The sequence below is a fragment of the Drosophila willistoni genome (genome assembly GCF_018902025.1).
Source record: "Drosophila willistoni isolate 14030-0811.24 chromosome XL unlocalized genomic scaffold, UCI_dwil_1.1 Seg141, whole genome shotgun sequence".
NCBI lineage: Eukaryota > Metazoa > Arthropoda > Insecta > Diptera > Drosophilidae > Drosophila > Drosophila willistoni.
Genome location: NW_025814052.1, coordinates 14,656,035 through 14,670,686, shown reverse-complemented (window position 1 = coordinate 14,670,686; position 14,652 = coordinate 14,656,035). Strand labels below are relative to the sequence as shown.

General features: G+C 38.1%; 5 protein-coding genes across 6 annotated transcripts; 3 read left to right on the top strand and 2 right to left on the bottom strand.

The window, feature by feature from the left end:
- Window positions 1–3,699: 3,699 nt before the first annotated feature.
- Window positions 3,700–7,114, top strand: LOC6638015 (chitooligosaccharidolytic beta-N-acetylglucosaminidase). The gene is made up of 3 exons (XM_002061111.3): window positions 3,700–3,951; window positions 5,065–6,602; window positions 6,670–7,114. The coding sequence occupies exons 1-3, from the start codon at window positions 3,797–3,799 to the stop codon at window positions 6,849–6,851; spliced, it is 1,875 nt and encodes a 624-aa protein (XP_002061147.1). The 5' UTR covers window positions 3,700–3,796; the 3' UTR covers window positions 6,852–7,114.
- Window positions 7,104–8,958, bottom strand: LOC6638014. The gene is made up of 3 exons (XM_002061110.3): window positions 8,753–8,958; window positions 8,124–8,670; window positions 7,104–8,052 (listed from the first exon to the last, which is right to left on the bottom strand). The coding sequence occupies exons 2-3, from the start codon at window positions 8,588–8,590 to the stop codon at window positions 7,245–7,247; spliced, it is 1,275 nt and encodes a 424-aa protein (XP_002061146.1). The 5' UTR covers window positions 8,591–8,670; window positions 8,753–8,958; the 3' UTR covers window positions 7,104–7,244.
- A 451-nt stretch (window positions 8,959–9,409) lies between these two features.
- On the top strand, window positions 9,410–10,189 carry LOC6638013 (probable 28S ribosomal protein S25, mitochondrial). Its single transcript, XM_002061109.4, has 3 exons — window positions 9,410–9,652; window positions 9,725–9,919; window positions 9,979–10,189. The coding sequence occupies exons 1-3, from the start codon at window positions 9,516–9,518 to the stop codon at window positions 10,148–10,150; spliced, it is 504 nt and encodes a 167-aa protein (XP_002061145.1). The 5' UTR covers window positions 9,410–9,515; the 3' UTR covers window positions 10,151–10,189.
- A 21-nt stretch (window positions 10,190–10,210) lies between these two features.
- On the bottom strand, window positions 10,211–11,388 carry LOC6638054 (probable RNA-binding protein 18). 2 transcript variants are annotated; one of them, XM_002061108.4, is made up of 4 exons: window positions 11,133–11,388; window positions 10,982–11,070; window positions 10,698–10,865; window positions 10,211–10,622 (listed from the first exon to the last, which is right to left on the bottom strand). In XM_002061108.4, the coding sequence occupies exons 2-4, from the start codon at window positions 11,012–11,014 to the stop codon at window positions 10,287–10,289; spliced, it is 537 nt and encodes a 178-aa protein (XP_002061144.2). In that variant the 5' UTR covers window positions 11,015–11,070; window positions 11,133–11,388; the 3' UTR covers window positions 10,211–10,286. The 2 variants fall into 2 exon arrangements, with proteins under 2 accessions (XP_002061144.2, XP_023031323.1); XM_023175555.2 differs by having other exon boundaries at window positions 10,212–10,622; window positions 10,698–10,911; window positions 11,133–11,386.
- Window positions 11,389–13,520: 2,132 nt separating this feature from the next.
- LOC6638052 lies at window positions 13,521–14,287 on the top strand. Its single transcript, XM_002061106.4, has 2 exons — window positions 13,521–13,919; window positions 13,994–14,287. Exons 1-2 carry the CDS (start codon window positions 13,539–13,541, stop codon window positions 14,210–14,212), a joined length of 600 nt encoding a protein of 199 aa, XP_002061142.1. The 5' UTR covers window positions 13,521–13,538; the 3' UTR covers window positions 14,213–14,287.
- Window positions 14,288–14,652: the final 365 nt, after the last annotated feature.

Sequence of the window (14,652 nt, the reverse complement as noted above, 5' to 3'; positions counted from 1 at the left end):
CCTAGTTAACGAGTGGAAAACTTTTCTCTGGTTTGTTGGTTTTTTTCTCTGTTTATTTCTCATCTTCTATTTAACTTGTTTTCTTTTCTGGTTTTGTAATTTATTTGCCGCTTTTGCTTGTAATTTGTTACAGTTTTTTAATCTTGCATTGTTCTAAGCTCACAGAAAACAAAAACGAGTGAAATGTGGCAGGATGGGTTTGGGTTTGGGCTTGGAAAGCATGACGGACGGGGCAAACTAACTGACTGGCTGACAGACTGACAGACCAACTGACAGACAGACTGGCGGACTGAGAGACGTGGGCGTGACCACAATGTAATCAACATCATAATCAGTGGCGACGGACGGACGAGACGACTCACATTTGCATCTGCATTTGGATTGTTGCATTGTCCTAGAGCGACATAGTAAAGAGAAGCGTAGTTGAAGTAGTTTGTTGCCACATTGCCAACATCATCATCATCATCAGCATCATCATCATCAGCATCATCAGCATCAACATCGTTATCATTTTGCATTATGATAATCATGATCCTGGTTCAGAAATAGCATAAAAAGAATCTAGAAAAACAAAAAAAAAAGTTGAGAAAATTAATTTCACTCGCATGTGATTGTGTGTGGGTAAATCCCCTCACTCCTTTTCTTCACACACTTGAATATGAGAGATTAGAGATGAGGGCGTGATTCTGAGGGATATAAGCTAATGATCTCCAAGTGAACTATCAAAAGTATATAAAGGATAAAAAATTTAAAAGAAAACGCATAAACACTTCCAATCTCAAGTCTGATAAACAAATAGTACAGTGCTTGCCACATTATTAGAAATACCCCCTTATTTTCAGTTATTTTCAGTAAGAAAAACTTTTGTATTTCAATTTACAAGTTACTCATTTTCTAAAATTTCGCTCTTAAACACATTGCCATTACAAAAGTGTTATAATTAGTATAAGTATAAGTATTTCCAGTCCGTTTCGAATACTTTTATCGACAATATTTGTATTAGTTCCTTATTCAAAACTTCGCTGTTAAATTAACTTCTTAAAAGTTTTTTTAATTTGCACCCACTGTAGATATTAAAGTTCTATTCTATTCTATGTATATGGCAATATCGAGTATCGCATTCTTTAGTTTTGTAGGAGGAACTCTCACTTGGAAGTCATGTGAGTTACTCATAAAAAACGTGACATTATTTTGAAAAACATCTCATTTTGCGATAATGAAATTAAGTATTTTTCTGTCTGTTATTAGGCATAAAGAAACAAACAATTGATATCACTTAAAAACACTTGAAATATTTCACTATTCGAAAAGGTTGGTGTAGGGCAATGAGTGCAAATGATGACTAGTAAGAGCTTCTAGTTTATATGAGAGACAATAGTATACACATGAATGGCTACTTATAGTCGAATATATATGTACATATATGGTTTCTCTTTCTCAAATCTAAAACTCATCTCTAAGTCATGGGTTTTGGTTGCGATTTGGTTTTTTTCTTTCTACTCTGCCCTATTACAGCAACGTTTTGCACATTTTTTAATTATTATAATTTTACACACACACACACACACACACATACACATGGCACATGTGTTGGGCAGAGGTTTTATTTTAGGGGGTGGGTGGTTGGGTTCAACAACAATGGACCAAGGCGACGGGGCTATAGCATAATTCATTTGAAAGCGCACAAAAGCGCACACACAAACAGCAACAACAACAACAACAACACATGGCATGGCATGGCATGGCACATGGAAATGGAATTGAAATATACATATAATAAAAATCATAATAATAATGATAAATAATAAAAAGAACCACATATATATGTATGAGTGTGTGTGTGTGTGTGAATACAATCAAATAATAATCAACAATGCTCTAGAACACCCACACACTCAAACACCCCCATATCCCACATATTCTTTTTGTACTTTTTAATTTGCTTTCAACTTGTTTTCAATGGGTAGTCCGATTATCAATATCGATGGCCTACCCGAGGGATGACTAAAAAGAGAATAAACAAATTGAAAAATCACATAAGTCTATAGCTAATCTGATCAGTCGATCAATCAATTTAGATCTTCTAGTCGTAAATATATTAAACTTAAACTTTCTTCTCATGTCCAATTCAATCATGGCATCTCACTATTGCAAGCACTGTGGCGCACCTGTTGACTAAAAAAATATTTTTTGCCATAACTTTCTTAATAAACCTTTTGTGGGCGTTGTTAGTCTTTTTTAAGTTCCCATACTGAATCCATAGATAAAACGAAACAAATTGAAAGACCCCCTCAAATTCATTAAATCGAGATTTCACTGTATACACTTATTATCTAGGGGCTCAGTCAACCTTAAAGTGCTTTTACAAATACATATGTAAAAAAAAAAAAATTATTCGTTATCCACAATCGTTTCCGTTATCCCCGACGGAACTCCTTTTTTTAGTATTGCTTCATGTTCATACATATGTATCTTACCTTGTCTACTGCATACTTTAGAGGGCAAAGTTATCCCAAAGCTAACATGACCAGACTCGAAACGCTATTATTAAATATTACGATCTCTAAAACAAAAAATACATAATTTATTTACTGATCTGATTTGGGACATATGACAACTGACAAATTGAATATCAAATGCCTCTACATACATATATACATATGTATGTACATATGTATGTATGTATGTATACAGGGTAATCAAAGTCGAAGAATCGATTTCGAACCCTCTGAAAGATAGATCCAGAAAAGGAAAAGGTGTGTTAGTGAAGTTCGATACACGTTTGTTATCAAGAAATCAGTACCCAGACTTAATTACTATAGATATAAATGCATACATACATACATACATACATACATATAAAAATTTAAGTAGTTTGTTTTATTTTTTTGTTTTTTTTTTTATTATCTGTTTGTGGTATTTGTTTTTGCGTGGTTTGTTTTATTCGTATTTTGGTGGATCGTTGACGTTTTGTTTTATTTTTTTCGGGTCGCCCTAGTCGACGTTTGTATGTATGTATGTATGTACTTGTATGTGTATGTACATACATACATACATACATATATGCCAATGGACAGTTGGGGAGGCACAGCTTTGTCAGCAGTAGCCACAGTGACCATCCGAAGTAGCAGCAGCAGCTACAGTAAAAAATCAGCGACACACACTCTCGCACACATACAGGGGCGGATCAAGCGGGACCACACAAAATACATCCATATAGGGCTTAAGGGAGAGTTGAATTATTGTCAGGTGGCGGATCTTGTGTGTCGATTAGTTGTCTTCTTCTTACTTCATCCCCCATAGACACGCCATTGAAGTTTTAGATGCCCGCCTGCATTTCTCTAAGTCCAACCCTGGCCACAATCACAATCCATTTCCCTTTTGCCCGATGTCGCTCATTTTCATGCCGCTTCACGTCGATCCGCTCCACTCTTGTACTCTCACTCCCCCTTACTCACTCTCTCTCTCTCTCTCTCACTCTCTCTGAATGCGCCGAATTGCCCCGCTGAGTCTAAGTAATTCTGTCGATAAGCTTGGATTTTGCAGCACAAATTTTAACTCAGTTTTATTTCTGTGTTGCGCCCATTTGCATGCGATAGGCTGCAAGTGAAATTTCGCTTAGTTTCGCCTTGATTTGTTTGCATTTCTTTTTACTTTTCTTTTCTGTTTTTTTTTTTTTTTTTTATTTTCTTCACCCATTTTCTTTATCAACTGTGTGTGTGAGAGTGTGTTTCAGTTATTTTGTGGAGTATAAATAGCAAGAAATTTGCAGGCCAACCGTTTAAAAGGGAAAAAGATGCCCGACCAGACTAGTTACAAACATTGTTATCATTGGGGTGCATGGAGTGCTCTCTGCCTCACAGCTGCAGCTGCAGCAATCACTGCATTTGCACCAGTTGCATACGCCAACGATAGCTCTGAGACGTCCAGCAATAGAATCAGCGGCAGAAGGTTTGTGTCTCGGCTAACAATTGAAAGTGAAATCATAAACCGGAAACACACTGAAATCTGATTGATTAATATGTGCGCGAAATATTAATTTTATATAGAGTTGATCCAACTAATATTACAGTTACATGGTGATTATATTATGCATACTTCTAGCCAAGTTTGCTGGCCAACAGAAAAAGTTTATTAGCTCAACTTGAAACTCTTAGGGGAAATTGCCCTGTGCATTAAGGTGAAAACGAAGCTTTAGTTTAGTGCAAATCTAATTGAATATACAAAAATACATATAAGTATACTTATGTATGTGAAGCCCACTTGTGTAGAATATAAACATCTGACCAAAACAATGGCACTTATATTATTACTCAAAAGAAACAAAGTATGTGGCTTTATCTAAAATATATACATACATACATATACATATGTACATGGGGGAACCACATACGGAATATGAAATTTGTGAGAAATAAAAAAAATATTTTTAGATTTATCTAAATGTAGTAAAACCACATATCTAACACCATATTTTTGACGATTTTGAAAATGGCGATTCGACAAACGATGACGGTCTAGGGTTAAGCACCAGGATGGAATTCTCCCGAATTCTGACGGTTGATTTTTTAAGAGAATCCACTTCAAGACTTTTCAAGGAATCCCCCAAAAGGGGGTGTACATATCTGTCTATGAGCTATTTGTAAGAAACATTGTATTTAAAGTTGTTTTTAATGTTGTGTACATTAAATACAAATTAAAAACAAGTTTAAGTTAAAAGGTTTTAAATACAAAGGGCATTTGGCGGATCGGATACTAGAATCTGTAAGAATTGACCCATAGAATTACATTCGTTTATCCGTGCTAATGGACAAAAAAGGTAATAAGGCAGATAAAATATCCTAGATTAATCCTAGATTTTTGGCCTTGGGGTGATTTAGATAAATGGTAAATAGGATAAAAACGGATTTACTTAAGGGGCTACAGTTTCGGCTCGTTGAAGAATGTTTCATCCAAGAATTTTGATTTTATTCGAGAGTACAGATCGATTTGCCGTTTAAACGATGTTATATATATAACATGAATTTATATTGTATTTTTCTTTTTTTTTTGTATTGATTTCAGTAAATGGCTGTGCAGTTCAACGGATATCTGCACTTCAGAAGATGAACAAGTTCCGGGTGTCCAGTACTTGTCACATCAATTCGAGAGTCAACGCGATTGCCGTCTATCGTGTGGCAAATATGGATCCATTTGGCCAATGCCCACTGGGGATGAGTGCTCCCTGTCCCATGAGCGGGTGCATTTTGATCCATGGAAGGTACGCTTCAACGTGGTGGCCCCCAATGATGTGACCACACAGTTTTTACACGAAACGAATCGATTGTTCGTAAGCAATTTACTCAAGGAATGTACCCGCAATTGCACTTTGGCCAGCAGTAAGGAGGTCCTTGTCAAGGCTACAGTGCAATCGAATAGCTTGGTATTGGACTGGACCACGGATGAGAGCTATATGATGGTGGTGCGTAGCACAGATAAAGTCACATTTGTCGATATCAAGGCGCCAACAGTTTATGGGGCCCGACATGCCTTTGAGACGCTGAGTAATTTGGTTACCGGGAGCATAACGAATGGATTGCTTCTGGTCAGTGCGGCACGGATAACAGATCGTCCAGTTTTTCCACATCGTGGTGTGCTCTTGGATACCTCTAGGAATTTCCTACCATTGCGATACATAAGAAGCACTATAGATGCCATGGCCGCATCCAAATTGAATGTCCTGCATTGGCATGTGGTGGACACACATAGTTTTCCCCTAGAGATAACCCGTGTACCGGAAATGCAACGTTTTGGTGCCTATTCTACGGCACAGACCTATTCCCGGGCAGATGCCGTCAACTTGGTAAAATATGCCCGTCTCCGGGGTATTCGTGTCCTGATCGAAATCGATGGTCCCTCACATGCAGGCAACGGCTGGCAATGGGGTCCCAGTGCCGGCTTGGGCAATATATCCGTATGCCTGAATCAATCGCCATGGCGAAAGTATTGCGTCCAACCGCCATGTGGGCAACTTAATCCCATAAATGATCACATGTACGCTGTGCTAAAGGAGATTTTCGAAGATATTGCCGAACTGGGTGCACCCGAAGAGACCATACACATGGGTGGCGATGAGGTATTCCTGCCCTGCTGGAACAATACCAAAGAGATAACCGATGTTATGGTAGCTCGGGGCTATGACCTCGGAGTTTTGAGTTTCCTGCGTCTATGGTCGCAGTTCCATCAGCGTAATCTCGATGCCTGGGATGATATCAATCAGCGCATGTTTCCGAATAATAAGGAACCAAAACCAGTGATATTATGGTCCAGTCATTTGACAGATCCGAAAACTATTGAGGAATTTCTACCCAAGGAACGTTTCATCATCCAAACCTGGGTGAGTGCTGCAGATTCCCTGAATCGGGAACTCTTGCAGCGGGGCTATCGTATTTTGATATCCACCAAGGATGCTTGGTATCTGGATCATGGTTTCTGGGGCTCCACCAACTACTACAATTGGAAGACTGTCTATGGCAATGCCTTGCCCTCAGGTGCACGCAAGGATCAAGTGCTTGGTGGTGAGGTGTGCATGTGGAGTGAATATGTTGATCAAAATTCATTGGGTAAGACCAAAGAGAAAGGGACAACTTGTGATTAGTGTAGGAGTAATTCCATTCTGCATATTTACAGAGGCCCGCATTTGGCCAAGAGCTGGAGCTGCTGCCGAAAGACTTTGGTCGAATCCGAAATCATCTGCCCTGTTGGCCCAAAGACGCTTCTATCGCTATCGTGAGCGTCTATTGGCACGTGGCATACACGCGGATGCGGTTACGCCACATTGGTGTGTTCTGCATGAGGGCAATTGCCTTTAGTCCTTAAAATTAAGTTCATTCACATATACATACATACCTAGGTATATACATATACATAAATAAAAGTTTTTTTTCTTTCGTGATTATAAATCTTTTTGATTAACTTAAAAATGAGATGGCTTTGTTGACAAAGTGATTAGAAATTGTTACACAATTACTGATTATGAAACTTGTGCATGAAAATCGTTTGTAATATGTTTTGCCTATGATTCAGCATATATACATCCTTATGTTGAGGCAAATATATACATATATGTATAATATACATTATATTTTATTTATCTATTTAAAAGTCAAAAAGTATTCAATTGGAATTATTCGACTCATGTCTAAAAAGTTTGAGGTACATTATTCATATTGTCAATATTTGATATATGTAGAAAGAGAAAATCCTTATTTAAGATATCCCTGATCAATGGCATGCTTGAATATATCAGCAATACGTTGGCTTTTGCCAGGCTCCTTAAATGGTGTTATATTCCAAACATCGGTGAGTACAGCGTTCTCAACAATGGCATCCAAATCGGCCACCTCATCGTCTTCGATCAGAGACATGGGCAACGATTCAATGCCCATGCCGCAACCGAAACGACCAAATTGACGCAATTCCTGTTGCAAGGTATTCCAATTGATAATAGCCTCCGCATTGCCACCCAAATCGGTAATCAATTTCTGTGCACTCTCCAGATATGCTCTCAATAGTTCATCATAGTGCTCCTCACGTAATGACTGGCTGGTGCACGAGTATATAAAGAAGGTAATATCTAGGGCCAGTGAGGCAAGGCGTGCCAATTGAAAATCAATGATTATGATCTCCTCTGGTTTACCCTCAACATTGTAACGAGTAAGGAAATTCGGGGTCCAACAATCGCCATGACCGAAAACGGTCAAGTTGGAGCGCGTGGAAACCAAATTGATTAGATCATCAAAGAGTTGAGGTTGCAGGAAATTATTGGATATTGTTTCATATTTTGTATGTGGATACGTCTTCTTAATTGCATCACTAGCCACATTCTCGGCCAGGGCAAGGAATCCAGTATACCATTCTCTGGTATGCTCACTATAGTAGGTCTCCTCCAATGCACTGCCAGCCTTTTCAAAATTATCCGAATCCAATGCCTTAAATGCCAAGGCCACGCCATGATAACGACCCAGCGAACGCATTGTCAATAGGGCATCCTCCAGAGAAATGTAGCTTTGACTAAAATAAAACGAAAAATATTTACATTTTAACAATTTGAAAGGAGATTTGGTTTCGTTTCATTTTCTTACCGATTGGGCGCACGATAGCCACGGAAGCCAACATCCTCTAGGGCAATGAAGTCATTGACACCATCGCATAGAGCGGCTAAACACTTGGGATACTCAACGAATGGGTTGTTGGGCTTGGGATCACGGCTTGCCTGGAAGGCCTCAATGGCTGGCACCACTTTCTGATAGAAGTTTATCTCATTGCGGAAAAAGTCCGTCGAGCGGAAGAGTCGTCGTCTATGCAAGTTGTCTGGCATGGCTTTAATAATAACATTCGCTACCAGCGTTGTGTTCTCGGGCTCCTTGACACCATAGACACACATACGGAAAACTTTGCTCAAATAGGAATCTCCCTTTTTGCCGCCTTCACCCCAAGTGTAGGAGGTATGCTTGGTTCCGCCAGCATTCCGGATAATCTCATCGAGCGTTGCAGAAGTGAATTTTGCCGAAATATCGCCAAAAGTTGGCGTCTGAGTTGTTGTTGCCATCTTGGGAGTCGCGAAACTAATACTGCGAATGTTTTGCTAGTTTATGTATTTATATGTTTGTGATAGCAGCACGGTCTAACCTATAATCAGTTGGAAAATCAAACAAATAACAAAACTGGAAAACTACACGTCAGTCTTCAGCTTCCTCTTTAATCAACTCACCTTGCTTGCGGGTGGTCCTCAATTCAAATCAGTTTTTTTTTTATAAGCCGTGCCCTTCGATGACCGCCAGCTCATATAAAATAGATAATAGGGTGAAATTGGATCTACAGTTTGGGATTATTGTTTGCTCAGTTTAGTCAAGAATAAATTGTGACAGGTTTAAGTTATTTGAAATATGCTGCGTGGAAAAATACTAACAAGTGAAATATAATTTTCTATAGAGTTGCCAGAATATGGGAATGTCCCTTTTCTCTTTTCGAATTGTTAAAACGAAATTTTTCTATGAGTTTTACATCAGCACCGACACGTCATTTTACTATAAAAAGTAAACTGTTTTCGTAATGAATTTTAATTATGAAACATATATTGTAAAAATTTACAACTCTCTAAAAAGTCCCGCCAAGTTTTGAAGATTTTTAAGGTTTTTTGTTTTAGCGATCTGGCAATGCTTTTGATAACTGATAACTAAGAAATAGTAAATATAATGCATGGCTCCAAAGAAAACAGTTTAAATCGTGCTGTAAATCATAAAGGCTAGCTCCTCTATATGTCATACCTGCTTTTAAAAAACATTCTTATATATTATTTTGATCTACATAACTCGTTACATTTTCTTAAGCAAAGTCACAGTTTCTTAAAAACCGCTAAAACCAAATACTGCCTGGTCACACTGAATTAGCCGCTTACACAAGAAACGAATTTGTTGACTTTTTTTAATTTTTTAATTTCTTTGCTAGAAAGTTGAATAAGAACTAGTGTGAAAATGCCGTTTATGAAAGGACGTGAACCCATACGCCGTACTTTAAAGTATCTAAATGCTGGCAAACTAGTTCTCAAGGATAAAGTGCGGATATTCAGTGTAAATTATAACACATACGGCGAACATCATGCGGGAGCCAGGTGAGCAGCGATGGTGGGCAGGTGGAATTTCTTAATAGATTCCCATTGATTCACACTATGTACATCTTGCAGAGAGTTTGTGTTCTGGAATATACCACAAGTGCAGTTCAAGAATCCTCAGGTTCAGGTGCTAACGCTTAAGAATATGACACCATCGCCATTTGTGAGATGTTACTTTGAGGATGGACGAGATATGCTCATCGATATTGATGGCAAGGGACATGACGACATTATAGATCATCTGGTCAAGGTGGTGGGTAAGACGAGGTAAGCATGACGATGATGCTCCCTTTTCCATTTGTTACTAATCTTTCGTCGTCTTATAGAGAACAATTGGATGCTGAGGCGCGTCTGGCCGAGAGTAAGGATAATCCAGCTAATTTTGGCTATGGTTGTGATCGGCATTGCATCTGTGAGATACCTGGACAGATTGCTTGCCCTGGAACGGTGCCACTGCCCGAAAAAATGCGAGGCAAATTTCTATTTGCACCCAAATAGATAAAAAAAACCAAATTAAACAATTTTTTGGTTTCGTTACTTATTTTTTTTTTCTTTTTTTGTAATAAATTAATTGTTAATGGTATGAGGATGAGTGCGGATTGATTGTTTTGACGTCTGGTCAAATGGCAATATTTCAGCGCCGTCGATTAGGTCGTTGCTGCCTATGATAGGGAGCCGAAGATTTTGAGGATTTGCGATCACGTTCCTCGCGCTCCTTGTTGAATTGGTAACGTTGAATGAAAGGTACAGGGCCATGTTGCTGGTCATTTCTGCCACGACCCGTGGAATAAGACACGCCCAGGCCCATCTGAGTGGTGTTGAGTTCTAAATTATCATCTGTTTGTCGCTCCAAAAGCTTCAGTTTAGCCTCAATAGCTCTTATAGCCTCCGTTTTGCTTATCTTCTCTTCTCGTCGACCAGTACCCAATGCGGGTATCTCTAGACGTGGTTTGGGTTTCTGCAGGTCATCCTGGTAAGAGTAAGATGGAATTGAAAAGTTGTCTCACTCTTCATCTCTCCATGATTTAGTTCTTTTTCTACTCACATATTTGATATTTTTGGCCAGACGCACTGCTATGGAACGGCTGCCAACCTGACTGCCATCCAATTTCAGTAATGCCTGAGTTGCACCATCACTGTGGGCAAAGGTAACAAACGCGTAGCCACGGGACTGACCCATTAGGGGACCGCCCTTATGAAAGAGCATGTCGAACTTTTCAATGGCGCCGCATTTTTGCATTAGTTTGAGTAGTTGAAACCGATAAATGACAAAATAAGGCAAAAGGTTAACGACTACATTGGGCACAAACAACAGACGGGTTAACTTACTCGGTGATTCGTGCATCCAGATTGCCCACCCATATGCGTCTCTGTTCTTCCTCATTATTGTTAGAGCTGGAGCTTGCCGTATTGTTTGTCTATATAAGTGATATTTATATCATCGAATTACATATAAAATGGTTATCCTTATTTTACTTACTTTGCTTGCCATTTTGGTCAAGTGGTCAATATCACTATTTTTATTTTTTGCTTTCTTGCTTCCTTTTCTGTCGTTGGTCATCAAAATTGGCTTTGGTTTAGGATTAGCTGCTATTGGTGGTCATTGGACATCTTGGTAATGTTTGCTTCGAATCGTTTCAATATATGTATGAGGATAATGTTTGTATTGATTGATTTTCGCGTAAAAACAAAAAAAATTTCTATTTATTTTCAGTTTTTTTATGCAAACAAGTTTGGTGTTTAACTGCAGAGCTCGAACATGTTCGGGTGTTTTACTCACGAACTCGAACATTTCCCACTATTTTTGTTTAGAGGTCGATATTGTTATCGCTTATCGATAACAAATTGCAGTTAAATTTGACGCAAATTTTTGAATCTCATATTTAAATATTAAATATTTTATTTCATTGAAGTCTTTAGCCAGGTCGAAACTCTCGTAGCTGTTTTATTTTACCTACTCAGCAATGTCAAGGTTTGTTAGTCAAGCCTCAATTTCTTAACAACAACAAATGCAAAGTTCCCGGTTTTTCCAAATATTTACATGTGCTTAATTTTTTTTTTAGTTTTTATGGTCCAACTTGGTCCGATGCCTATTTTGGAAGTTAACTTTCTAAATGAACAGACGGCGATATGATAATGATTTCTACGAATTTCGGCTGAAACTTTTCATCGAATTTACAACCAAAGATTTCAAATTTCGTTGTCCATGGCATTAAAACTGATAACCGATTGATAACCAAAACTTCCCTCATAAATATCAGAAATCTGTTTTTATTTTGGGTATAAAAAGGTAGCAGCGATTTATAATTGAAGCATAGCCATTTGTTGCTCCTTCATCATTCCGTGTTAGCTTCAAAATGTTTCCAAAAGTATTTGTTCCTCTGCTGTTATTGGCCATCATTGGCCCAATTTTGGCAGTTCAGCGTTCTGCCGAACCGACCGTAATGTCCGAGAATCTGAAATTAATGGAACTTATGGTCTATCAGTCGAAATCGGGAGAGAATATCGAATGCTTCCCCGTTCACCTGCCCATTTTACAAGACATAGACACACAATACAGAATCGATTACACAAAGTGCTGGACTGATCGTCAATCGGGAGCTAGTGGAATCGAAGAACGCTATACTCTGCCCCGGGATAATCTTTCATCAACTGCCTATGACATTTGTGGACCACTGTTGGAATGTGAGCAAAAAGAAGGTAGCTCCCAGCTTGTATTCGAATGCTACGAGAAAGTTGTAAGTACAGTTCTCTAACTTTTTAACGATCTATCTAATCATCGTTGGTCATAACTAGGGTGCCGAGAAGTCCAATTCCCTTAGCAATCTATCTTTGGATGGCGCTCAATTGGCCCGTGAAATCGCTGAAGATTTCCGTCGCATTGACATTATTGCCGATGCATGTTACGGCGAGGCTCTTCGTGTCTATACGAATGATCGTACAGAGGCACAAAGCGATTTAAATTTTTGCTTGCAATACGGCCTTACAGACACAACCGCAGTAACTGGATATTAAATATGCAACGAATGGAAACTATAAAACATTTCAAAAGAAAAATCAAATAAAAGAAAGCAGAACTTTTATTGGAAATACTTTATATACTTATGTTGTTTAAAATTATAAGCGGGGTTTTTCTTTGCACCTTATCTAGTTACAATTTCCAACTAGTTTTAGCGTTCAAGCAGCGGTATGATCTATTTGCTCGAAGCTTGTGATAAAATAGCTCTACACATCTCTTTTTGCTCTAATAATATGATCATGAAAAGTTGTTAATATTATTAAAGGTCTAAGTTGTTTAGTCATAACTCGATTGTAATTGTGTTATTTAAAATGGAAAATCATCCTTAAAAGAGACCTAAAAGACTAAAAATTAGCACATCAAATCTAATTTCAATATCTTATCTAAGCTTTTCAAATACCATCATTATGTGCTTATGACATTATTTTGAATGCCATTGGTAGGCAGCCTAATACGTTGAATGTGTATGGCAAAATGTCATAAATTGGAATAAAATAGTTAACCATGATCTAAGTAAATATTTGCAAAAAGTCTCGTACAAATTCCTTATCGATCGCGTCATTAGTATTAATTAAAGTTTACAGATAGATTACTAGTAAAATATAATCAGCAGTGCAATCGGTTTTCTTCTTGAACAGATCGCGAGGTGATAACGATTTCTGAAGAAATTCGATTAAATTTGATGTCGGAAACGGCAATATCCGTCAAAACGTACTCTGATGTCTGATAACGTTTAATTACCCGAGGCAAGGGGGCATTCCCTTCACAAGCTATTGGAATCTGTTTCCAGTATAAATAGTTAAAAACCAAACTAATTTTAATCACAACAGTTTCTTACTTCTTCGACGATTGGTAGCTGCTTGCAAAATGTTCTCAAAAGTATTTACTTTCCTGCTGGTGGCCTTTATTGGTCAAATTCTGGCTGATCCTTCGATTGATTCGAAACCAACAGGAATGTCTGAGGATCTCAAGCTAATGGAACTGATGATGTATCAGTCGAAATCGGGAGAGAACATGGAGTGCTTCTCTGTGTATTTGCCGATTCTACAAGAGGTAGACACACAGTACAAGATCGATTACACGAAATGTTGGACGGACCGTCAATCGGGAGCTAGTGCAATCGAGGAACGTTATTCTGAGCCCAGAAGTAACCTTTCATCCACTGCCTATGACATTTGTGGCCCACTTCTGGAATGCGAACAAAAGGACAGTGAGACGCAGAGCGTTTTTGAGTGCTACGAGAAAGTTGTAAGTTGAAAGAATTTCATATTGATTCTATTTACCTCATTGACTAATCATTGATATTGTCATTGCTTTTCAAGGGTACCGAGAAGTCCACTCCACTGAACAATCTGACTCTGGATGGGGCTCAATTGGCTCGTGAAATCGCCGAAGACTTCCGCCGTATCGACATTATCGCCGATGCTTGCTATGCCGAATCCTATCGCACCTATTCAAATGATCGAAACGATGCCCAGGCTAGATTGGAGGATTGCTTGGCAAATGGTCTTTCCGAAACAGTCACCACCATTATGAATTAAAATACATATTTTTTTTTAAATTTAATTTAAATGAAAATTGCGAATAAAATGGTACTTATTTTCCCCATTAGAAAATCATTACTAATTGATCAATTATAAAATATATAGATAGTTGTTATTCGAAACCAATATACAGTGAAACCTTGATGTAAATAATTTAAATGGACTCACTAAATGCTTCGCTATATCGACAGATTTGCTATGGATACTTGATAGTACTTAAAAAATATGTTATAATAGGTTTTTCGTTATAACGATATAAGTTCATTATATCGTGATTTTACTGTATAACTAAATCCTTTTAACCTTAAAACAACTCGATTCATAATACTTTATTAATTTCCTGACCTACATAACAATTGGTTACAAAAAAAGAGGTCGTGGCTGGTTTATTGGTGTTTAATCAGTGACTTATCAAGAGTTTTGCAAATGCCTTAGAT

Bases quoted from the DNA above. Each gene is read 5' to 3' on its own strand.
- LOC6638052 (XM_002061106.4), top strand. From the start codon at position 13,539: ATGTTCTCAAAAGTATTTACTTTCCTGCTGGTGGCCTTTATTGGTCAA. The intron at 13,920-13,993 runs GTAAGTTGAAAG...TTGCTTTTCAAG, and splicing joins TTGAGTGCTACGAGAAAGTT to GGTACCGAGAAGTCCACTCC.
- LOC6638015 (XM_002061111.3), top strand. From the start codon at position 3,797: ATGCCCGACCAGACTAGTTACAAACATTGTTATCATTGGGGTGCATGG. The intron at 3,952-5,064 runs GTTTGTGTCTCG...TATTGATTTCAG, and splicing joins AATAGAATCAGCGGCAGAAG to TAAATGGCTGTGCAGTTCAA. The intron at 6,603-6,669 runs GTAAGACCAAAG...GCATATTTACAG, and splicing joins TGTTGATCAAAATTCATTGG to AGGCCCGCATTTGGCCAAGA.
- LOC6638013 (XM_002061109.4), top strand. From the start codon at position 9,516: ATGCCGTTTATGAAAGGACGTGAACCCATACGCCGTACTTTAAAGTAT. The intron at 9,653-9,724 runs GTGAGCAGCGAT...TACATCTTGCAG, and splicing joins GAACATCATGCGGGAGCCAG to AGAGTTTGTGTTCTGGAATA. The intron at 9,920-9,978 runs GTAAGCATGACG...GTCGTCTTATAG, and splicing joins AAGGTGGTGGGTAAGACGAG to AGAACAATTGGATGCTGAGG.
- LOC6638054 (XM_023175555.2), bottom strand. From the start codon at position 11,213: ATGACCAACGACAGAAAAGGAAGCAAGAAAGCAAAAAATAAAAATAGT. The intron at 11,071-11,132 runs GTAAGTAAAATA...TCACTTATATAG, and splicing joins TGACCAAAATGGCAAGCAAA to ACAAACAATACGGCAAGCTC. The intron at 10,623-10,697 runs GTGAGTAGAAAA...TACTCTTACCAG, and splicing joins TGGCCAAAAATATCAAATAT to GATGACCTGCAGAAACCCAA.
- LOC6638014 (XM_002061110.3), bottom strand. From the start codon at position 8,590: ATGGCAACAACAACTCAGACGCCAACTTTTGGCGATATTTCGGCAAAA. The intron at 8,053-8,123 runs GTAAGAAAATGA...GTTTTATTTTAG, and splicing joins GGCTATCGTGCGCCCAATCG to TCAAAGCTACATTTCTCTGG.